Source organism: Corythoichthys intestinalis, chromosome 19, assembly GCF_030265065.1.
Source record: "Corythoichthys intestinalis isolate RoL2023-P3 chromosome 19, ASM3026506v1, whole genome shotgun sequence".
Classification (NCBI taxonomy): domain Eukaryota; kingdom Metazoa; phylum Chordata; class Actinopteri; order Syngnathiformes; family Syngnathidae; genus Corythoichthys; species Corythoichthys intestinalis.
This window is the reverse complement of record NC_080413.1, coordinates 36,691,736-36,716,931: the sequence shown is the minus strand read 5'-3', so window position 1 is coordinate 36,716,931 and position 25,196 is coordinate 36,691,736. Positions and strand designations below refer to the sequence as shown.

The window sequence follows — 25,196 nt, the reverse complement described above, 5'->3', positions numbered from 1 at the left end:
TCACCTCCTTTATCAACACCATCGTCGTTTTGGGGCTTTTTGAAGAAACTTCGGACACTCAGTTGCCTTGACATTTTTCCGAGTAAGGCCAACGACGTCATGCATCAAGAGAGACAATAGCTAATTAATATGCTCACTCGCCACCCTGTGGTCTGGGGTGTGAATTGCAACCTGTCAGAATGACAGATGGACTTCAGTTTTTTCCGTCACCGTTTTAAAAAACCGGTCAACGACGGAAAATATTCGGTTAACGCGACCCTTGATAATACTACAACTAATAATCGGTCCCGAAAAACTCATATCGGTGCATCTTGTGGGACACATTCCATGAATAGTACCGGTAAATAATATTTTAAATATGTTTATGAAAAACAAATGTTATGATGCTATGTACAAGTGTGGCTAATAAAACTAGTAAGACCCAAAAATGTCAAGAGTCGCAAGAGTTAAACGGCATTTTAGGGGATATTTGAGACTTATTTAGAATATGTACAGACATTTTCAAGGATTCTTTTCGATTGTTTTTTTTTTTTTAAACAGATTTAGTCTCAATCTAAACAGTGGGTACAAAACATTCCATATTGATCAATGACACTTGAAAGTGACAGTGTTCACGGCTACCAATGAAAACGTGCATTGGTTTCAAAACAATTTAATTTGTCATGGGGCAAACCATGTGCATCTGCTAGTTGGCTTTGGGCGTCAGTTTTTGGAGTCTTTAGGAAACCGAATTGAGGACTAGTTTTTGGGTCATTGCTAAACTGCGGGTACAGATTACTAAACTGTATCTAGTGTTTAGTAATCTTTGGGTACACTTTAGTAATCTGAGGGTACAGATTAGATTTCCGCGCTTTAGTATTTTGTATGTGGATTATTTAAAATTTGAAAAAATTTTTCCTTCAATTCTGGAATGAGCCAAAAAAAACCACAAAAGTAAAAAAAAAAAAAAAAAAAAAGTGCTAATAGAAGAAATTTAATGACTTAATGTTATTGGTAAATGACAGTGATGATAATCTTATACTGTATATATTTATTTGTTGCATTTAGGCATGTGCCGATTACCAGTTTCAAGGTTTACCGTGGTATGAAAACATCACGGTTTCAAAACCACTAAAAATTTCTGTCATATCGTAGTCCGGTGTAAGCTATTTTTTTATGTCCCGAAAATTCAGTGGGGAATCCGTGGCTTGGAGCGGCAGAGCTCATCCCTCCCCCTCTGATTGTGACTCTGTCCTGTGTCTGTCGGTGACATTACACCTGATCCCCTCCCCCTCAAAAAAGATAAAGTCGCTAGCATGGGAGTACTTCAGCCGACATGCTTGCGGAGGGTGGTTGCCAGGGGGAAGCAACACCTCCAACATGATTTCAATGTTCACATTTACGTGACCGTCATCCATCATTTTACACAAAATTTAAGTAAACACTGTCATGAACGTTTTCCACAAGCTACAAGAGTTCACTCCAGTGTGTTTAGTGTGTCTAGCGATGGTAAAACAAATACTATAACATAAGCTTGTTAAGGAAGCATATACCGTGGCTAGTTAGCATGCCAAGACGGCTAACCAGTTTCCTTTCTACCATTAGCCTACTTTTCATAATACAGCCTGTGGTGTTTTTTTATCTGTGGCGGCTTTCTGTGTTGAGACAGGGTGTGTGTTTATAATGTGAAAATAATGACACGAGTCATACACACGAGCTCTGTCTCTTACTCTCGCTCTCTATTAACATTCAAATAATTAATATTAATAGTTGTAGTGGTTTTACATAAAATCAATTTGATCATATATTGTTTCAGTCCAGTCCTATATTACAAAGAGGTGTTGTTCTAATGTTGAGCAACTTGAGCTGTGGCTGTTCCATTTATTTAAATTGTATTTTAATATTTCAGTTATTAATTTTCTTTTTTATATTATTGATTTATTTTAACATTAGATTCATGTTGATGTTCCAATTTACATAATAATTGCAGTACTGTGAAACCGTATCATACCGTCAAAATCTCATACCGTCACATAACTAGCTACATTCATCTCAGAACTCTGTTTTTGAATAGATAATGTATATATTTCTTGAATTTTCTTCTTTACGAGACCAGCTTCAACTCTTGCTAAATTTACACAACTGTTTTACATTTTCTTTTTCAAATACGAAGTTGTAAGATCTCAGGGGTTTTTATAACTTAGAGGTCAAAATGATGTGAATGACCGGAATGTCCCCCACATGCAAGCACTGAATTTTTATACTTGCCAAGTTTTTATTTTCCTTACTTGACAAAAGAGCTGGCCAAGAGGCCAACCAAGCCAACAGCGGCCCCACCAACAGCGGTAATTCTGCATCCGAGAATATCAGTGAAGACGCTCACAATCGGAGAGCAGAAGAAGATCATCCCCATGGAGAGTGAGCCCACCCATGCTGTAAGACAGATAAAAACACACTTTATCTTTTCAAATTCACCACATACTGTACATCTGGGGATTTATTTAAACAAAATGCTGTCAACACAACGGTATCCTTTCCATTTGATCTGCAAATGACTTTACTATGCTAGTGTTTCAATCATAGGCAGATTGTTTATATTTAATCCCTGTAATTTACTGAAATTTGTCAAAAGGGCCAACAGGAAGAATCACTTAGAGACAGGAAAGGGTCATCAGGAAAAGAAGAAGGCCTGCTTCGAAAGCATTGTTAGGGAAACAATGTAGATGCCTTGCAGTACTTCAGTACAATTTTGGTGTCAATGTGAATCAAAAACACCTTAAAATACTTTCAAAATAGCACAACTGTACTGTAGGTTGAGAAGGTCAATAAAGATGGATGCGCTGTCACAGACCGGACATAGTTATAATGAGTGGTTAAAGAGGGATTTGAAAGGTGGGGGAGCCCTAAAATTAGAATACGGAAATTTTGTTTTCATGAAGGCAGATGTGGAACCATGGCAGTGACACCACAAAGCAATAACAGGTACAATTATGTTCAATTTGACAACAGTTTTGTGTGTTGCGTCATGGCTGAGACATCATTAGCTTCAACGATAAAGAAAGGGAAAACAAACACTCATCTACTACAAGTCATACAAAAGCTTTTTACTTTAAATGCAAGTGTTAAACGTTTTTTGTTCATTTGTTTACAGGTGGAAATCGCTGTTAGGCAAGGGAAGACAACTCGATGTGCCTCACAACAACACTTACAGGGCTGGCCAATCGTATTGGCACCCCTGCAATTCTGTCAGATAATGCTCAATTTCTCCCAGAAAATGATTGCAATTACAAATGCTTTGGTAGTATTGTATTCATTTATTTTGCTTGCAAAGGGGGAAAAAAAAATCACTGTCATTTTACACATATCTCCAAAAATGAGCCAGACAAAAAGTATTGGCACCCTCAGTCTAATACTTTCTAGCACAACTTTTAGACAAAATAACTGCAAACAACCGCTTCCAGTATCCATTAATGAGTTTCTTACAATGCGCTGCTGGAACTTTAGACCACTCTTCTTTAGCCAAATGCTCCAAGTCTCTGAGATCTGAAGGGTTCCTTCTCCAAACCGCCATTTTCAGATCTCTCCACAGGTGTTCTATGGGATTCAGGTCTGGACTCATTACTGGCCACTTTAGAAAACTCCAGTGCTTTCTCTCAAACCATTTTCTAGTGCTTTTTTGGAGTGTGTTTTGAGTCATTGTCCTGCTTAAAGACCCATGACCTCTGAGGGAGACCCAGCTTTCTCACACTGGGCCCTACTTTTGTAGTTTGTTGGTAGTCTTCAGACTTCATAAATCCATGCACGCGGTCAAGCGGTCCAGTGCCAGAGGCAGCAAAGCAACCTCAAAACATCAGGGAACCTTCGCCATGATTGACTGTTGGGACATTGTTCTTTTCTTTGAAGGCATCGTTTTTTCCCCTGTAAACGATGTTAATTCCTTTTTCCAAAAAGCTGTATATTTGTCTCATCTGGACAGAGAACATTCTTACAAAACGTTTTTGGCTTTCTCAGGTAAGTTTTGGCAAACTCCAGCCTGGCTTTTTTATGTCTCTGGGTCAGAAGTGGGTATCCTATTATAGAGTTACTTTTCATTCAGACGTCAACGGATAGTACGGGTTGACACTATTCTACTCTTGGACTGCAGGACAGCTTGAACTTGTTTGGATGTTAGTTGAGGTTCTTTATCCACCATCCGCACAATCTTTCGTTGAAATCTCTCGTCAATTTTTCTTGTTTGTTCACATCTAGGGAGGTTAGCCAAAGTGCCATGGGCTTTACACTTATTGATGACACTTTACAGTGTACACGGTAGACACAGGTACATTCAGGTCTTTGGAGATGGACCTTAAGACATGATATCGCCCATGCTTCCTCACAATTTTGCTTCTCAAGTCCTCAGACAGTTCTTTTGTCGTCTTTCTTTTATCAATGTGGTACACACAAGGACACAGGACAGAGGTTGACTCCACTTTAATCCATTTTGACTGGCTGCAAGTGGGATTTAGTTATTGCCACCACCTGTTATGTGTCACAGGTAAGTAACAGGTGCTCTTAATTACAAATTACAGAAGGATCGCATGATTTTTCAACAAGTGCCAAGACTTTTGTCCGGCCCATTTTTGTAGTTTTGTGTAAAACGATAATGATTTTTTTCCCCATTTCCTTTTGTGTTTTTTCATTGCAAGCAAAATAAATGAATGAATATTACTACCAAAGCATTTCTAATAGCAATCATTTTCTGGGAGAAATTGAGCGTTATCTGACAGAATAGCAGGGCTGCAAATACTTTATTTGGCCAGCAGTGTACAGTACATGTGTGATGAGCTCATAATACCATAACTATAAACAGTACACTTGGTACTTAAGGGTATTTATTATATGGGTTTTGCACTTTACCAACTTAGTTGTATGGATGCTCCAAACAAAGTTTCGTTGTGCTTTTTGCAACAATGAGAATAAATATTCTGAATCTGAATCAGATGAAAAATACATTGTAGTATTTCCTTGTAACAACAAAGCCCCTGTCAGTCCTTTTGCATTCGGCAACTGTAATATTATTTGTAATTTCGCCTCATTTTGGTCACTCAAGTGGCCGGCGTATTAATATACATCTCATGTTAACACAGTTTGTTAGAATTTTCTCCACTTACATTCAGCGAAACAATCTTTTCGGTGGTTTACGTTTAAAACACATCCATAACTTATTGTCTGCTGGTGGTTTCGATTTAAGGTGTATGCTGAGGTAGATCCACACTGGCGCTTTGTAGCTACTAGCTGGTTGCTGATCAAAGCCTTCCACTTCCAACCACATATATAGGCAATTCCAGGAGTTCACACACAGCACAGAAAGTCCCAGAGCCTCATTTACGTCATGCTGAATCCATTTTTGAAGATTCCGTGGGTTCCTCTAGTTTGAGTTTGCAGTTGGCCTACACACTTGCTTACTTCAACCGCACTTCAAGTTGTTCTGTCTAAACCTGAAGTCCATAGCAGAAAATGTCAAAGATGGCGCTGCCTAATTTTCGCTCAGAAAACTAGTATGTTCCACTCTGGTTTGGTAAGTGATAAGAATTTGTCCCTCATTTAGATTCATAACAAATTTAGAATGTTGGCGCATTGTTATCTACAGTAACGGAGTATTGGCACTTGATCAACTAAAGACAGTGAAAGATTCTGTTGTTGCTACAGCTTCAGGGATATGTGTATTTCGCCAGAGAGGATGTCATAATTTATAGTGTCTGGTCACACACAGAGAAAATGATTTTCACATTCACACTCTAATTTTCACTTGCATCCAAGAGTGAAATGCTACACCAGGGGTGTTGAAACAGACACAGGGGGAGTCTGTTAACACCAGACTAAGGGTTACCTTTGCAGGTTTTCTAGGAAAACAAATGCCTACCATACCTTAATGTTTTCCCATCAGTCAAATTATCTCCCAGTGCCTCTAAGCAAACATCACTTGGACTTAAAACTGAACGAAAGAACCAATACCGGTACAGGAAACTGTTACTTCTCTTTTTAACGCATGATCAGCACGTTCCAGGGGAAAATACTGCTGTTATATGCAGCATTGGCCAAAAAAACTAAAAGTCTAGCAAAAAAAAAAAAAAAAACGCAAACGGACATGTTCTGAAATGATGATGGTCATTGCTTTATAATATAATAGCCTTTAACTCATTGCTACAATTAAAGTTGACATTATGACTGTCAGCCTTCCCAGTAAAAATAGATTGGACCTCTGGCGCTGTTATAGGCACTAAAAGACGAGCATTCATAGCTAGTCCTCCCTGTTTAAATGAATTGCTCATCTATCATTGTCAATGGCACGCAATGAGTTAGTGTAGACAAATATGATTGAAAATGGACATTTAGCTGCAGTCTGAGCACAGCCTTCCTACTCAAATCTGATTTTCAGGGCTGACTTTTCACACTATTTCTAGCAAGTGTCCAAATCAGATCTGGACTTGTTCAGACTGGACCACATTAGTGATGCACCTGACCAATGTTCCCTCTTAGCTGCATGCTTGTGCAATCGCGCACTGCTTGCACATACTCAGTGCACAAGAAAATATGCAGCGCACAAAATAAAAGTAAACAGAAACGTATTGTGGCGTCACTAGGAATTACTGTCGGCGCCGCAGTGATGTGTCAGTGCAACACTCCTATTGTTGCGTTCAATGTGGTAACGCGACGCTCCACTTGGTGGGGCACACTGGGATTCTATGTAGTTGTGATGTGCAACCTGGGTGGGTGCAGGGAAAAAAAAAAAACCCACATTTTCGGACTATAAGCTGCTACTTTTTTCCCTTCATTTTGTATCCTGCAGTTTATAGTCCAGTGCAGCTTATTTGTTAATTTATTTGGGTTAATAGGTAACACTTTATTTGACAGCAGTCTCATAAACCTGTCATATGACATTCATAATTATGACATGACACTATCGTGGGCATTACTGAATGCTTATGACAGATGCCGTTAAGTGTCATCCGGCAAATTATGTCACTCCATTTATGCCCTTTTCCATTGTAATGATGTAAAAGATCATACTTTTACATCCATTCAAAAGTGAGATAATTTGCCAGATAACACAAAATAACACCTGTCATAAGAATTCATTAATGCTCATGACAGTCTTAAGGCGCCACTGTCAAATAAAGTGTTACCACACACCACAACAAGCAAGTGGTGAAACAACTGGAACAGTAACTGAAGATATAATTAGTACAGAACATGAATTTTGATTGTTATTTATATTTATAGCGCTGCAATGCATGCTAGGAGGCATGTTGGACAACAACAGTGTTGACAGCAGGTGGCAGCAAAGGTTGACTGTCTCCCCCAAGGGAACAGTGATGGACAAATGAAGCTCCTTGAAGTAATCATGGTGGTTCATTTGGTATTATGACAGTTGTATGATGCCGCTGTCAATTAAAGTGTTACCAGTTAGTATCTTTAGGTGTAAATATCCCATAATACAGTGAGGGCAACTCTGGCTTATAGTTCAGTGCGGCGTATCTATGAATAAATGCCGTTTTCGTGTCAAAATTTGGTGGGTGGCGGCTTATAGTCAGGTGCGCCTTATAGTCCAAAAATGACGGTACTTAAATAAACAATTAATCAGTCAATTAGTAAGTTTGAATAATCGAGTAATCAGATTACATTTAAAGCCTTGCAGAATAATTTTTAGGAGATGCAAAACAGAAAACAAGTGTTTATGCTTGTAATAATATGGATTTTGGCTTGCTAAGATTGCACTTTCAAAACAGCATGAAAAGCATTTAAAAGTAAATTAATATACATGAATTTAGTCTCAAACGGTGTTAAAAAAAAAAAAAAAAAAAAAGAATCGGATTAACCCAAAAGAAAAAATGGCTAACTTGCATAGCAAACGTCAGCTACATTAAGTTCTATAAAATGCTTTTTTTTTTTTTTTTTTTTTTTTTTTACAAAGCTCTTAGCAAAATGTTCAAAAACATATTCCCACAAAAAACTGCTAAATATACTTCTAAACTAAATAAAGAATGCATAAACAAACATATTAGCTCAAATTAAAATATACCTTATGTGGGTTTTAACAGGGAGCAGAGAGTGATTGGAACAGATACTTCTTTGTCACAAAAAACATTCATGAAGTTTGGTTCTTTTATGACTTTATTATGGGTGAACAGAAAAAAGTGATCAAATCTGCTGGGTCAAAAATATACATACAGCAGCGCTAATATTTGGTAACATGTCCCTTGGCCATTTTCACTTCAATTAGGCGCTTTTGGTAGCCATCCACAAGTTTCTGGCAAGCTTCTGGTTGAATCTTTGACCACTCCTTTTGACAGAATTGGTGCAGTTCAGTTAAATTTCATGGCTTTCTGACATGGACTTGTTTCTTCAGCATTGTCCACAAGTTCTCAATGGGGTTTAGGTCAGGACTTTGGGAAGGCCATTCGAAAACCTTAATTCTAGCCTGATTTGGCCATTCCATTACCACTTTTGATGTGTGTTTGGGGTCATTGTCCTGTTGGAACACCCAACTGCGCCCAAGACCCAATCTTCGGGCAGATGACGTTAGGTTATGTTGAAGAATTTGAAGGTAATCCTCCTTCTTCATTATCCCATTTACTCTCTGTAAAGCACCAGTTCCATTGGCAGAAAAACAGCCCCACAGCATAATACTACCACCACCGTGCTTGACGGTAGGCATGGTGTACTTGGGGTTAAAGGCCTCACCTTTTCTCCTCCAAACATATTGCTGGGCATTGTGGCCAAACAGCTCGATTTTTGTTTCGTCTGGCCACAGAACTTTCCTCCAGAAGGTCTTATCTTTGTCCTTGTGATCAGCAGCAAACTTCAGTCGAGCCTTAAGGTGCCACTTTTGGAGCAAGGGCTTCCTTCTTGCACGGCAGCCTCTCAGTCCATGGAGATGCAAAACACGCTTGACTGTGGACACTGACACCTGTGTTCCAGCAGCTTCTAATTCTTGGCAGATCTGCTTTTTGGTGATTCTCGGTTGAATCTTCACCCTCCTGACCAATTTTCTCTCACCAGCAGGTGATAGCTTGCATTTTCTTCCTGATCGTGGCAGTGACAAAACAGTGCCATGCACTGTATACTTACAAACAACTGTTTGCACTGTTGCTCTTGGGACCTGCAGCTGCTTTGAAATGGCTCCAAGTGACTTTCCTGACTTGTTCAAGTTAATGATTCGCTTTTTCAGATCCATGTATGTATATTTTTGACCCAGCAGATTTGATCACTTTTTCTGTTAACCCATAATAAAGTCATAAAAGAACCAAACTTCATGAATGTTTTTTGTGACAAAGAAGTATCTGTTCCAATCACTCTATCGGAGAAAAATCTGAGTTGTAGAAATAACTGGAAACTCAAGAGAGCCATTACATTATGTTCTTCACAAGTGTATGTAAACTTTTGACCACAACTGTAGATTCAGCGATGTTAGACGAATAATGATTTGTAACCACCCAAATCAATAGAACTCAATGCAACACTTTCTAAACAAATCATTAAAACATAACTTTAAATAAACGAGTACTCGAAGCAGCGAAATTTGATTCGAAGCTTTTTCCTAATCGAATTACTCGAGTTAATCGTTGCAAGACTTTTTGAATTTTAGAACTGATATAATCTAGTTAATTAGACCAACAAAATTGTTTTCTGTACCATTTAGCAACGTAACTCAATGAGCAACAGCCGTCTAGTCAAAAATACAATACAGTTCACTTCACTTACACTACGCAACCAATCATAGAATTGACAGTGTTACGCATACGCGCCCTGCCCAGACGCAGAAGTTAGCTAGCTAACAACAGTGCAGCGGACTAAACAGATGTAAATGCTAACCCCTTATCATGGCGAAAGGAACGGGCTCGAGACTACCTCCCGTATTTTGTATTAGTCTCACAAATATCTGATTTTCTGTGCTTTGTGACTGCTCAGACTACAAAATTCATCATCATCATTCAATCTTAATGGGCTAAACTGATTTTTGGTGCCAGTCTGAACAAGGCCGAAGAAAAGAGCATGGAAGTGACGAATTCCCAAAGCATTTTTTGCCTTTATCACTTTTTAGATCCTCCTGATTACATGCCATTCTGTACCAGACAATAGCAGAGGTATTAGGAAAAACTAAAAAGTGACGTATACAAGCCTGCACATGCAAACAGGAGGGATCGAAGAAAAAAACATGTTTTCCGACATTCTGAGACTAGGTCAGGGGAAACCTGTGAGAAAAAGGGAGCAGCTGTAGTCAGAATGTGTTGGCCTGTCTGAGTTTTTCTTAAGTAATACAAGAGCAGTGTGTCAGGTTACTGTGTTATTATTGAGGGAAGCTGTCCACACTCACAGTGAAAATTGGGCTGAATAGGGTAAAATCTGCTCAAATTTAACATTGAAATGAGATATTTTAAAATAATTTGATCACACTGTCACGACAGTGGTAATTGGTACATAAATATAATCAATTGATTCCCAATGGAAAGTTAGCCAGCTAACCTCCAGTAAGCTAGCTAATTGATAAAAATCTTTTGTTTACATTAAAGGTGGAGGGTAACGTGTTAAAGACAACTATAACGTTTTAATCAAGTCCATCCCAACAGAAAGAACTTTGTTTAACAATTTGGGGGGAAAAAAACGGATTTTCCGATTTTATAGTGTGTAATGGTGGAGAAATACATCAATAAAACCCAATTTCCAGGATGTACACATAATTGCTATGAGTTTTAGCCAATGAAATGGGAGCATTTCAGACAGCCCGCCATGATGTCAGTTATGCCCACAATTTCTTCCAAAGTTCTTTTTATTGCGGTTTTATGAAATTTACAACTTAAAACAGACAAAAAAAATATTACCCCACCCTGAATCCTTTGCCCCTGTTTCGCGCCAAAATTTCCATTGTCCATTGTCCTCAACAAAACTCCTTGGGCCTCTGCCCCACCCCCCTGAGACCTGGCCCACCTTGGCAGTGTGCATGTTTTTATCTAATTACAGGTTGGACATCAGACAGGTGGAACAGCCACATGTACACGCAATCTCTATTATCCACCTTCAAAAGTCAGTAGATCACCCCCCAGGACGGGACCTGGACCAGGTGTTTTCCCTGAGTGTCGTCCGCTTCTAGCCTGCTCGAATACCCTTAGCTGATACCTTATCGCAGCACCACCCCTTGGCCTGCTCAGCCTATTGCCAGCTCACTTCATTAAAAGCTTTTAGAAATCACAACTATCGGGCCGTTATGTGTCTGCGCTGGGATCCCCTCCATTCCGCGACACCTGGGACTACGTAACGGTCACTTCTGTGATCCTATTTGTTCCTTAGGACAACCACCACACGGTGGCGCCTCTTTATGTTCACTTTCTTCTTCAGTTGCTACATACTTTTTGGGGATTCAAGTGTTATCGTGAGTGCATGGTTCGTTGCACTCCCGAGTGACGAGTGGATGAGCTGGATTTTTTTTTTGTGTGAGTGTGTATTAAAAGTGCATAATTGGAAGTCTGCACCCACCCCAATCCCAATGTATTCAAACCAGAAGTGAGCAATTAATTTTACTCATTATCAGGGAACAGTAAGAACTACACACTAAACATGATCACCCCTGACTAGGGATGTCCCGATCCGATCACTGATCGGAAAACGGGCCGATCGCGCTATTTTTCAGAAAATCAGAATCGGGTGAAAAGGACCGTGTTTTTACCTAAAAAAATATATTTGTGCTTTTCTGCTTCATGCTTTTACAGCCTCTCTCTCTCTCTCCTGCGGCTTTCATTGGTCAGCAGTGCAGCTGGAGTTTTTTTTCTTAAAGTTAACGATGATTGACAGTAGGGGTGGGAACTTGGCAGCGTGAGCGTCAAATTGTGAGTGAATTTGAATGGACTCATATGAATGTTATGGAGAGTGTATGCAGAAAAAAGTCACTACTTTCTTTTACATTCCCTTATCTCCCGTAGACTCTGACTTTCCATCTTTACACTCTGATGCCAATTGCACGTCACGTTGTCTAAACACTACACACAATGTTCAGTTGTTGCACACACCTCCCATGTAAAAGCTCAAAGCTTCAACCTACAACATACTGCAGTCAATTGAAGAATAACCTGTTAAAACACCACACACAATGTTCTGCTGTTACACACACTTCTCACGTACCATGTCAATCGTATCAACCTACAACATATATGTGTTCAATGGGCGTAGCCGGCCCTGGAGTCAACAGCCCAGTTGCTTATTCACGGTTTAACCAGCGAACATGGACGAAGAACACTCCATCATGGAGGTGGAAAGTCACAAAGTGATTTATGATGTAGCTGATCATCATTATAAGGACAACATTAAAAAGGAATCTGTATGGTGTCCTATTATGTGTGTTTTTTTGGCAATGATATCAAACACACGACATGCTGACACCTTTGTTTTTTACCAACACACGGCTAGGCATGTGCCAGTTACCGGTTTCACGGTTTACAGTGGTGTGAAAACGTCGCGGTTTCAAAACCACTAAAATTTTCCGTCAGACCGTAGTACGGTATTCACTATTTTTCTTGTGTCAAAAATGGAGCCAGAAGCGGCTTGGCACAGCAGCGCTCACCCCCTCCCGTTTGTTACTGTGTGTGAAAGTGACGCTATCGGCTAGCCAGCCAGCTAACCCAAAAACAAATACTCCAAACATAAGGCGTACTGTTCTTCAATTTATTGAGCTCTCAAATCGTGGTAAGTGTAATATACAAAATGAATACTTTTAAAATGTTGTACAATTAGATTTTTCCATGTGAGTAGCTTCAACAGATTAGCACCATGGAAAAAGTTCGCCAAAAACAAAACACACATTTTCCTTTCAAATTCATAATACAAACTAACTAAAAGCTTACAAAGATGAATGTTAGCCTAGGCTTAGCTGGGAGAGCAACTTCGTTGAGTCTGACAGCCGCAGAGTGAGAAAACAAGCTTGATTCGCTTGAATGAAGGGGAAAAAGTGATAGCGTCAAAGATCGCTAATTGCGAAAGATGATCTTGCCCTAAGCACAAATCAACGTTTGCTGGATCAAGGAGAGGTCTCACTTCCAATGTTTTTTTTTTGATGAAACCTTTCCACAACAATATTGACATTTTAACTAACTTATACATATTTAACTAACTTATGAATTCTTTGTTCTTTTTAACACAAAGGCATGACATCATGTAGACTAGAGTTGACACAGTGGAAGCTTTTCCACCCTCGAAAAAAAAAAAGTCATGCAGTATAAACTTTTAAAAAATTTTATTTAGAAGTGGTTTTACTTTTTTATAGAAATCATTTTGTTCTTGCTCTAATCTTGAGCAACTTGAGCTGTGGCTGTGAGTATAGTCTATAAGTTATATTTAGTTTAATTTTTTTTTTTTTTAAATTATTGATAATTTATTTATTTTAGCAATATATTCATGTTCCAATTTGCAGCTATGGTCTGAAAAACAAAATCCTGTTTAATGGAAAAAAGTTATTTTTTTAACCCATACATCTCAAATTATTTTGAAGCTATAATTGCAATACCGTGATTCCGTGAAACCGTGGTATTTTTGCTCACTGTTATCGTACCGTCAAAATATCATACCGGCACATGCCTACACACGGCGCTTACAACACTTCAACCTGTGGCTCTCGGCAGGCTGTGTAGAGACACTGCTTCTCTCATTGGCGCGTCACATGAACAAAACAACAACACCGTTGCGTGCGCTTCATGGTGCCTCGGAAAACATCCAATCACAATATTACACATGGAACGCCACAGCAGAAGCTATGAGGGGAAATGTTTTCATTTGCCTAGACGCCCAAGTTATTAAGTGCAATTTTATTTTTTTCTTGAAAAAGACATTTTATTTATTATGTGTTTCTATGTGGTATTAATATTGTTGTCTTTTACTTAAAAGAGGCATAGTCTATTGTTTTTAGCTGTGATTTCTTAAAAAGTATTTTTGTGTTTAAGAGTAAACATTTATTACTTTTAAATGGGTGTACTTGATATATTAATTCATACAGTATTCTCACAGTGTTATTGTAAATGTGTTTTTTTGTTTGTTTATTTGGGGGGGGCGCAATAATATCGCATATCGCAAAAATGTATTAAATAAATTATCGCACACTAAAATTTGTTATTGCTACAGGCCTAATTTGTGTACTGTGTATTTGTGTACTATATACATTGTGTATTGCATATACTGTGTACTGTAATGCAATACTGCATTTCAATGTCCAGTAATACAGTGTGCTCACAGTAGGTCTAATTTGCAGGACCGAAAAACATCCTCACAGCAGGGCCAAAAGACGTGTTTTCAGACCAGACCAGGAGACTCTAATTGTGAACATGGTTCATTAAAACAATGCAATTACCCAAAGACAAATTAAACAGAATATCCTAGGAGATAATGCAGCTTTCAATACGATCCACACAAGGCGGTTCTTTCAGAGATGTCTAGATTGGCAGAACATCGCCTGTGATGTGGACAAGGTTTTCTGGCCTGACAGAAATCAATGGCATGATGATGCTTCATCATGATGAATCTTCAATCATCATCAAAATAAAAAAACTAAGAAAAATTTTTCGGTATTGGATCGGGATCGGCAGATTTCCAAAATCAGGCTCAGACTCTGACTCGGGTGTAAAAATATGCGATCGGGAAATCATCCCTACCCCAGACACATTTCAACAGTATGGTAACAATGAATCACACTGAAATGAAAAGTCCAACAATGAAATCTTCCAAAAGAAGCAGCGTGGTCAGCGGCCGAAATACAAAAAGCCCCCCCACACACGCACACACAAAACATTCTTTGGCTTAACCAAAAATAGGATAAAAATGGTACATTAATAATTCTCAAAAAAGTAGCCTTTTTTTTTTCTCAACAAACCGAAATTTTAATATTTTGTTGAACATAAGAAGATTAACTCCCCATGTGGTTTCTCTTCATTCTTGGGTTTCATTTTTTTTTTTTTTTTCTAAAGCGATGCCATCATAGAATGTTGCCTCCAGTTGCCTCTCAGGAGGAGGATGAAGATAATGACCACAGAACAGGAAATGAAACTTGTTGCCATATAGCCATAACAAAACTTGTAGAAGTACATTACATGTGACGTGTACATGTTTCTATCCATGCTGTACAGAGACAAATTGACAAAATATCTTCCAGACTATAAGTCGCAATTTATCACAGTTTGGCTGGGCCTGCGACTTACAGCATATGCAGGTGTGACTCACATGTACGTATACATATATTTGTTGTTGTTTTTTTGCTTTGTGTTTTTTTTTTTTACACTGACCGCGGGGAGAATGGTGCTCTAGGTATGCCCTCTCCTTCCAGAGTTGTTCAGAAGTGATTCAAGATGAAGACTAATAGATTGGGTAGTGATTCGGCGTATGATCAAGAGTTATGTTGAGTTGTTTAGGCTATATTTATCTGACCGACTGTTACATTAACAGAACCCTATTTCCCTATGCTTTCTCTACTCTTTATTGTGCATTTTTTGGCTGTTACAGTGCTGACCAAAAGTATTGGCACCCCTGCAATTCTGTCAGTTAATGCTCAATTTCTCCCAGAAAATGATTGCAATTACAAATGCTTTGGTAGTAATATCTTCATTTATTTTGCTTGCAATGAAAAAACACAAAAGAAAATGGGGAAAAAATTACATCATTATCATTTTACACAAAACTCCAAAATGGGCTGGACAAAAGTATTGGCACCCTTTGAAAAATCATGTGATGCTTCTCTAATTTGTGTAATTAACAGCACCTGTTACTTACCTGTGGCACACAACAGGTGGTGGCAATAACTAAATCACACTTGCAGCCAGTCAAAATGGATTAAAGTTGACTCAAATCCTGTCCTGTGTCCTTGTATGTACTACATCGAGCATGGAGAAAAGAAAGAAGACCAAAGAACTGTCTGAGGACTTGAGAAGCAAAATTGTGACGAAGCATGGGCAATCTCAAGGCTACAAGTCCATCTCCAAAGACCTGAATGTTCCCGTGTCTATCGTGCGCAGTGCCATCAATTAGTGTAAAGCCCATGGCACTGTGGCTAACCTCCCTAGATGTGGACGGAAAAGAAAAATTGACGAGAGATTTCAACGAAAGATTATGCGGATGGTGGATAAAGAACCTCGACTAACATCCAAACAAGTTCAAACTGTCCTGCAGTCCAAGGGCACAACAGTGTCAACCCGGACTATCCGTTGGCGTCTGAATGAAAAGGGACTCTATGGTAGGATACCAAGGAAGACCCCACTTCTGACCTAGAGACATAAATGGTCTAAAATTCCAGCAGAGCATTGTACGAAACTCATTGATGGATACCGGAAGCGGTTGTTCGCAGTTATTTTGTCTTAAGGTTGTGCTACCAAGTATTAGGCTGAGGGTGCCAATGCTTTTGTCCGGCCCATTTTGTGAGTTTTGTGCAAAATGGTAATGATTTTTTTTTTTTTTTCCCATTCTCTTTTGTGTTTTTTCATTGCAAGCAAAATAAATAAAGATATTATGACCAAAGCATTTGTAATTGCAATAGTTTTCTGGGAGAAATTGAGCATTATCTGACAGAATTGCAGGGGTGCCAATACTTGTTGCTAGCACTGTATAGGGGATGGGAGTATTGAGCGTCAGTCATTGGTTTTCATTCTCAAAGTACTCTGGTTTTCTCCTACATTCTAGACATATGCATGTTTGAATGAATGAAGACTACATTGTCGATAGGTGTGAGTGAGAATAAGTCTTCCATTTTATGCCCTGCAAGTTGCTGGCAAAGTTATTAGTATACCCCACCTTTTACCTAAAGTCAGAATACCTGAAGGAGATCGGAGAAATCTTTGTACAAAACGATCACAAAAGCTAGAGAGATTTACTTAATGCAAACAGTGATCAAACAGCCTAAACCTGTACAACTGTGTTCGTAACCTAGACTTTTCAGTCATTTTGTTCACTGCCCTGCTTATGGTTTTGCTTCAGTCAAGTCAAATTGAATGGGGTACACGTCTCATGTGGGGATCCCACTTTAAGCTATGTACAGTAATGTAATAAATATGAAGACTCCATGAAAGACAACAGGAAATTGCTGTTATTGCTTCATCTGCTTTACTCCTGCAAAATCATTTACAATTCAGACAAAATGGAACTCTAAATTGAAAAATGTAATACAAGGATTCCCTCAGTCTAAATGACATCCACCATTCACTCTGAGCCGTACTTACCTGGTTGACAAACAAGGAAGTTGGCCTCAGACTTTGTCTACTTGAAATAGCTGGAAGCACTTCGGCTCTGAACCCAATGACCCCACACAAAGACTGACCTGAAAATCTCAACCACAGGTAGTCCCCGGGTTACGAATGAGTTCCGTTCCTACGCTGGCAATGTAAACCGAATTTTGGCGTAAATCAGAATTAACCCTTTAAGTACCCCAAAATAACTATCCAAATGGTCCAAAAGTATTGTACAATGATCTCTCGCTACATCGGGCTTCAAAAAAATAAAAAAAAATTAAAAAAAAAAAAAAAATACAGATGAGCTGTCCCGAGCCGATCACTTAGTCTCACTCTCGCTCCCTCTCTCCCTCTGCTCTTTGTTCCCCAGGCAGGCAGTGCACGTGTACTGGAGTTGCTTATTCAAGTTAACGATGTTGACAGATGTTTGTGTTTGTTTCTTGCCAGGGTTACGGGCTTCAAAAGCGTCACTTGCGTCATTCATTGTTTAACTTGTTAAACAGTAGCTGTGGCAACTCGTTGTGTGTAAGTGAGAGCATTTGAGTAGACTCACTCAAAAAACTCAATAATGCACAGGCGGGGTATAAGGAAGCGTGCGCTGGAATGAATGTGTGTCTGTGGCGACGTTCAAGGCAGCTGGACGTGTTGTGTTCGCGGCAATAAACGCCACATTAAAAGTGATCCTGAGCAGTTTGTAATTTCCACATGTCACTCCACATGTCAATCGGTTAAGATTCGGAAGGGCGAATGAACGTTGGCATTTACAGATTACTTTCTGGTCATTTTAGGGCATTTACAGGTCACTTTCTGTTGAGTTTGAGTCACTGCCTATTCGTTCCCGGGTCACTTCCTGTTATGTAACCCAAAAGTCAAAGAAGTGACTACAAATCAACAGGAAATGACCTGAAATGGCTCAAAATTACCTCATTGCCTGGCATTAGCTGCCACTGACAGCCATAGAAGAGGGAGGGGGCCGTTTGAAGAGGGAGGGGTTCATTCACTGTCACCCTCCCAGTTCAAATGGATTGGACATCTACTAGTGATGTAGACTAGACTCACAGCAGAAGGATGAACAGAGCTTGTTTTTCTGTTTATTAGTTGTTTTGTAAAATATCCTGGGATGATTTCCTGACCATTCATTCATTCATTCATTTTCCATGCCACTTTTCCTCACCAATGTATTGATAATCGTTGTATCGCCATATTGTGAGATTGTCGTTATCATGAGCTTTGTATCGCATATCGTATCGTATAATGAGGTACCAAGAGGTTCCCACCCCTACTATACATTGAAAATAAAGGTTTTTTATTCTATTGTAATGATAACATGCCCAGTGGATAATTGACTTCTGATTTCAATACTTGTCATTGCTAAAAAATGGAACTGCAGGGGAAAAAAGGACAGTAAACATTTGCTTGTCCTTGCATTATTATTCATACTTCTAATGATTTAATAGCATAAAGTAATTCCATGTCAGGTTTGTAAAGATAACCTTGTGAATTTTGCACTGAAGAAAACTTATTTGAATTAGAATCACAGTATTGACCAGAAAATTTGCAGTCATATTTTTCTCTGAAATCTTTCAGCCAGGAATTAGTTACCATAACATAGTATATGGTCAACGCAGCCCTCCCTTAAAACCCTGAAAGGCCTCTGTGATGATGAAGCTTTTTTATTTCAAGCATGCACAAGAAACAGAAATACATTATAATTCAACTAATTATTTGCACTCAAAAGGGAGTGGGAAGAAGAAAATACTTATTTTATCCCACCCCTGATTACATTGTCCAACATCTTTACTTTGTGGGATACTACTGTCCAATCACTAAAAGAGAAGACAAAAAAAAAAAAGACAGACAACTAAACCAATAGACAACCAACTAAGGTTAGCTCATTAACAATAATTCACTATATACACCAATTGACAAGAACAGCAACACACATTGTCAGCAAATGTCATTATACTGTGACCAGACCATATTTTTATGCAACAGTTTAAATTCTGGGATATTTTGACAATGCTTGAAGTGGTTGTCTAAATTGTTCCAAAGTTTTACTCCACATACAGACACACGAAAACGTTTGCAAGTAGTTCGAAATCTAGGTAACATAAAATCTAAAGAGCTTTGCAAAATATGCATACTCTCACGAACCTTAAAAAGGTTTTGTATATTATATGAAGTTTTGAACGGCCATCCTTTCACTTCCCTGTAATACATTCAGCTCAAGATAATATGAGGCTGGAACCTCTCTCCGCTACTGTATGTCAGGGAGAAGAAAAACTTGGATAGACGACCAGTCAATACTAAATCAAACAAATTATTGGGGATCCATCCCACAAATTAGCTTTGCTTTGCAGCAAAAATGAAACGTGTTGTTAGTTGCTCTACTACTTGTAGTTAAACTGAGATTTCGTCATACAGTGCCAGCCAAAAGTATTGCCCTCCCCCCTGCAATTCTGTCAGATAATGCTCAATTTATCCCAGAAAATGATTGCAATTACAAATGCTTTGGTAGTAATATCTTCATTTATTTTGCTTACAATGAAAAAACACAAAAGAGAAATGAAAAATTAAATCAATATCATTTTATACAAAACTCCAAAAATTAGCCAGACAAAAGAATTGGCATCCTTTAAAAAAAGATTATGTGATGCTTCCCTAATTTGTGTAATTAACAGGACCTGCTTGTGTCAACCCGTACAGTCCGTCAGCGTCTGAATGAAAAGGGACACTATGGTAGGATACCTAGGAAGACCCCACTTCTGACCCAGAGACATAAAAAAGCCAGGTATGAGTTTGCCAAAACTTACCTGTGGAAGCCAAAAACCTTTTGGAAGAATGTTCTCTAGTCAGATGAGACAAAAGTGGAGCTTTTTGGGGAAAAGGCACCAACAGAGTTTTCAGGACCGTGTGCATGGCATTATGAAGTCTGAAGACTACAAACATATTTTGCAGCATAATGTGAGAAAGCTGGGTCTCCCTCAGAGGTCATGGGTCTTCCAGCAGGACAATGACCCAAAACACATTTCAAAAAGCACTAGAAAATGGTTTGAGAGAAAGCACTGGAGACTTCTAAAGTGGCCAGCAATGAGTCCAGACCTGAATCCCATTGAACATCTGTGGAGAAATCTGAAAATGGCAGTTTGGAGAAGGCGCCTGGAGCAGTTGGCCAAAGACGAATGGTCTAAAATTCCAGCAGAGCATTGTGAGAAACTCATTGATGGATACCGGAAGCGGTTGTTCGAAGTTATTTTGTCTAAAGGTTGTGCTACCAAGTATTAGGCTGAAGGTACCAATACTTTTGTCCAGCCCATTTTGGAGTTTTGTGTAAAATGATAATGAATCAATTTTTTTCATCCTCTTTTGTGTTTTTTCATTGCAAGCTAAATAAATAAAGATGTTACTACCAAAGCATTTGTAATTGCAATCATTTTCTGGGAGAAATTCAGCATTATCTGACAGAAGTGCAGGGGTGCCAATACTTTTGGCCAGCAGTGTATAACCCGCTAAAAACAATATATCAGACAAGGTTTGCCAACCACTAATAGGAACTCATGATGTCCTGATGACCTAGCTTCACTTTGTGAATTAATCCACAGTTGTCGTGAGCATCTGCTCGCCGAGCTATCTATTAACTAAAGTAAATGGAAAAAACTAATGGACAGGCATTAATTGCCTCATATTGAGAGAGAGTAAATAAGCTTTTTTCTGCTCGAACAGATAAACAGCTAGACCCTGACATGAAATATTCATGTAATCAGTAAACTTAGGATAAATCAATTGAATGAAGACTGCGCTTTGTATGATTTCAAAGTACTTAAATTTCATAAAATTTCTTCTATAGACATGCTGCGATGAACACAGAGTGAGGTGTTGATAAATTGTGCTGTGGTTTGGAGTATCTGACAGTATCAGATTTGGTCATGTTTTCAGCACCGTCACTCTTTTTGGCCACTTTAAATCAAACCACTATGCGTGTCCACTGTGTGGAACTATTTCCATATAAAGTTTGTAAATGTATTCGATTATTTTCAGAAATAGTGCTTTTTAAAGACCGTTCTCAGCCTTTTGGACTGTTTTCGCTGTGACGTCACATCGGTAACACATTACGGCAGCAGTTAGCCCAGTCGCATTGTTTAACATGGTAGTCGTTTCACTCTAGTGGTGTTTTAATAGTTTTTTTTTTTTAATGATGAGATTTTGTGCCAATGATGGATATAGTAACGTCACATCTGACGAAGTGCGCGTTCTCTTTACTACGATCAAAACACAGCAGATTCTTATAATAACTTTGCTGTGTTTACGAGTGGACTCCGGTCAAAAAGAATTGCGTTAGCATAGCACAATTAGCAATCACTGCTTGCCGAAGACAAACAGCAGATGAAAAACAGAACAGGTTGGGAGTAAGTTAACAAAGTTTTGTCATGTTGTATGGATAAATGTTTCATTTTATTTGGTTTAGCCGGAGTGACCAGATGTTTGCCAGCCATGTATAATAATAAGCTGTACTTGTACTCTCGTATGCTCTACTTATAGCATGTGCGTTGTATAGCCTACATCTGTTCACAAATTACTGTGCGCAAACTTGATCATGTAATTACTTGAAAAAAAAAAAAACTTTAGAAATTTATTAATGTGCAAACAATAGCCAAGTCAATGCTGTGGTGCAACCCTTTGCCGGTTAACGAACAGTGGTGTTTCGTCAAAAAGGATGATCACGAAAATATATCATCAACGAAAAATGTTTTCATGATGATTGAGAGCTTAAAACATGGCTTGGGAGACTCGAACATAGTGAGACGAATGCCAGTTTTCGTCTGATGAGACAGCAACGAGTATGTTCACAATGCGTGACATTTTCATATTGTAAGTGAAGTACTGTACGTAAGCTTGCATCTTAGCAGTGTCACTCATGTGAGATGTGCTGTGCCTCTCAGTCACTCTTCTCACCGGACTTTAGGTTGCGTCTAAAGCTAGGCTGCGCTCTATTTTGCTTGTTTGGAAACACGTTAAGATTTGTTTTTCTCATCTTGGAAAGAGAATATGCAATGCTGCTTTAGCCTTAAAAGGTCTGTGCTGAGAGATCATCAGACGCTAAATGTAACTCCTAGCTTTAGCGTAGCATTCGCGTTAGGATTAGCTTCAGAATGGCGAGCGTCTTCTTAAAACCCTGTTAAGTCTTAAGCAGAGCCACTTGGCTTATCTGGTCAGTAGGTCTGGAGGAAAGCCAGTTGGCGAAAAGGTATTTAGCCAATAGCCCACTTTAGCTGTTTTGTATGGTAAATGAGCAATTACTTGGAAATACTGATTGCTTGGAACTTCTGGCTAGACTCTAAGAATAGCAAAAAAAACTTTCAGACTTCCCAGTGTTAAAAACTTGGACATTACTTTTTTTTTTTTTTTTTTTTTTTTTACATACAGTTCATGGCTTACAGGTGGGTTTAAATGAAAATGATTTAGTGCTTTTCCTTCTGAGTATGTACAGTATTACCATCACCAAGTTGGCATTGTCCTTGTAGACGCTACAATATGTGCTCGTCTGTCTATGTTCATTAAAATCGTTGGAAAACTTTGATTTTTGGAGAAAAACATTTGAATTTTCCAAACGAAAACATTATGAGTAACTTGACTAAAACTTGACGAAATTTGTATGAGATTTCATCAACTAAAACCAGAGGTGGGTAGAGTAGCCAAAATTGTAAAAACGGAAAAGTAGTCGTCCAAAAAATGTACTCAAGTACAAGTAAAAAAGTATTTGGTGAAAACAATACTCAAGTAATGAGTAACTGGTTATATTTTTGTTGGATTTTTTTTTTTTTAAACAATGGTTTTTTTCTGAGTACAAAGTTATCAAGATGGACTGTTTTTATAATGATATTGTACAATAACCATTACATAACCACATTAACCCAAAGAAATCATGGAAATTCCGGTGAGAGATAAAAATTACATAAATGAAGTAGTATTTGTCCAAAGACCATGACTGCCTTCTGGTGGAGAAAATCGTTTCTAGTTTGAATAATGAAGAGTTCCTTCATAATTACTATTTTGAAATTAATAGGATCATATCTCCGGCTTTCCGTGGTCAATTGGTGCCAAATAAAAACTGGGAGACAGGCTAAAATCCACGCTTTCGAGTCATGTTGAGGTCAGCGCTTTATATGAAATACTTCATTTTTTACGGTGCTTTAAAGACACCACATGATTGAACAGGCTGGCGTGAAGATAGAACGGCAAGCTTGCGCCCGATTGGTATAATGGAGTCATGTGATTACTGTTGCAACGTTTCATTGGTGGAATTAGGAGTGCTACTCTTGGCAATGGCATCGCTAGCAAAAAAATAAAAATAAATCTAATATGTAGAAAAAAAGAGGTCAAATTTAACAGCTCTTGTGTAGCCCAAAGTAGTGGGGTAAGAGTAGTGTTTTTTTCTTCACAAATCTACTCAAGTAAAAAGTATGGCTTAGTAAAACTACTATTAGAAATACATTTTTCTCAAAAAGTTACTAAGTAAATGTAACGGAGTACATGTAACGCTTTACTACCCACCTCTGACTAAAACTAGACAAAGACGAACACATTTTGAAATGACTAAAATATGACTAAGACTAATAAGTATTTTCGTCCAAAAGACTAAGACTAAAACAGAAAAATAAAAGGGCTTCCAAAAACAACACTGCTAACGAGTACATTGCACGGCCACGCAGTCAAAACCACCACTGGGTATGAAAAATACTCAATTAGATGTAAATTAGCATAACTACAAATATAAATCTGTTATGGGGCTTCTGAAGCCTGGTGCCTTCCATTTACCCAAGTATTTTAAGTACAAACCATGCAATTGGCTAACTTCCTAGAAAAAAAGTCGAGAAAATATTGCATCTTTTTGCACTTCACTCAATTGCTTGAGCTGTTTTTGCAACTCCTAGAACACAAATCTGTTTTCAGGGTTTTAAGTGGTTCCAGAGAACCAGATGGAGCCTGTTTGTTTCAAACAGAATAATATACAATACGGTACTTTACCAAGGTACATTCTCTATCTCATTTCCTATCAGTTTGAACTTGCAGTCTTTTATTCATTTACAGCAGTATTCACTAAATCACTAAAATCCCAGTCATTACCCCCATCAGGGCGTCTTCGTGTTACAGACAACATCTGGCATTTAATGGATCATGCAGTTCGGCAATCTTTCTTGCATCAAATTCTTACAAAATCTGAAGTCACTTATAGTGTGGTCCGTTTCTTTGGAGTCAATTGTCAGTGCTAAGAAAGAGAACCTATTTCCATAAACTCACTGCATGTTTCAATATAGTTCCCTCGTGTGTGTTTTGGCCTCACAAAGCAGGAAGTGAAAACCTATGAGAGGAACTGTGATTTATGTCTGCAAAAAAGTTGAAAAAACAGATCAATTGCATTCTTGTTCTTGGCTCTGGCTGCACGCGGCTACTAAATGTCCATATGTGAAACGTTAAATGGGAATGCATTGGCCTGTGTTAGGAGGGAACGGAAGGGGGTGGGAGGCTTGAACATGTCATTGATTGGGGCAGTACTTCTCAAATGGTGGGGCGCGCCCCCCCAGGGGGGCGCAGAGCGATGCCAGGGGGGGCGCGAGTGACCTCGGGGAACATGCTTTTTTTTTCTTCTTTTTTTTTTGCCGTACTAGAATAAAGTGTACTTGCACATCCACTCCGTGGGTGGCAGTGGCGCTCTCATTTTCAAAGTGCGTGCAGTATTTTTGAAGTAAGCAAGAGCACACGGAAGAGACTCATGCAGAGCTGGACTCACGCAGCGACCCGCTGTCTTCTTCGGTTCTCACGTGTCCGGCCGAGAAGTGCCGTTTTCGGCTTGGGATCGTCACGACCACCGCCCTCACCTACGGTTCTCCCTCGGCCGCCGAGAATGCGCTTTTTTCGGGCCGTTTGCCTTTGACTTTTAATATAGTGGGAAATGAGGAAAGACCACTGTTTACTGAGTCTAAAAAT

At 38.8% G+C, this 25,196-nt stretch overlaps 1 protein-coding gene across 2 annotated transcripts in view; it reads right to left on the bottom strand.

Annotated features, from left to right (window-relative positions):
• Positions 1-25,196, bottom strand: part of slc16a10 (solute carrier family 16 member 10) — a 73,778-nt gene that overhangs the window by 24,434 nt on the left and 24,148 nt on the right. For both annotated transcript variants that reach the window (XM_057822277.1, XM_057822278.1), the window contains exon 2: positions 2,268-2,412. In XM_057822277.1, coding sequence (XP_057678260.1) covers positions 2,268-2,412 — 145 coding nt within the window. The remainder of the gene's footprint in view (positions 1-2,267; positions 2,413-25,196) is intronic.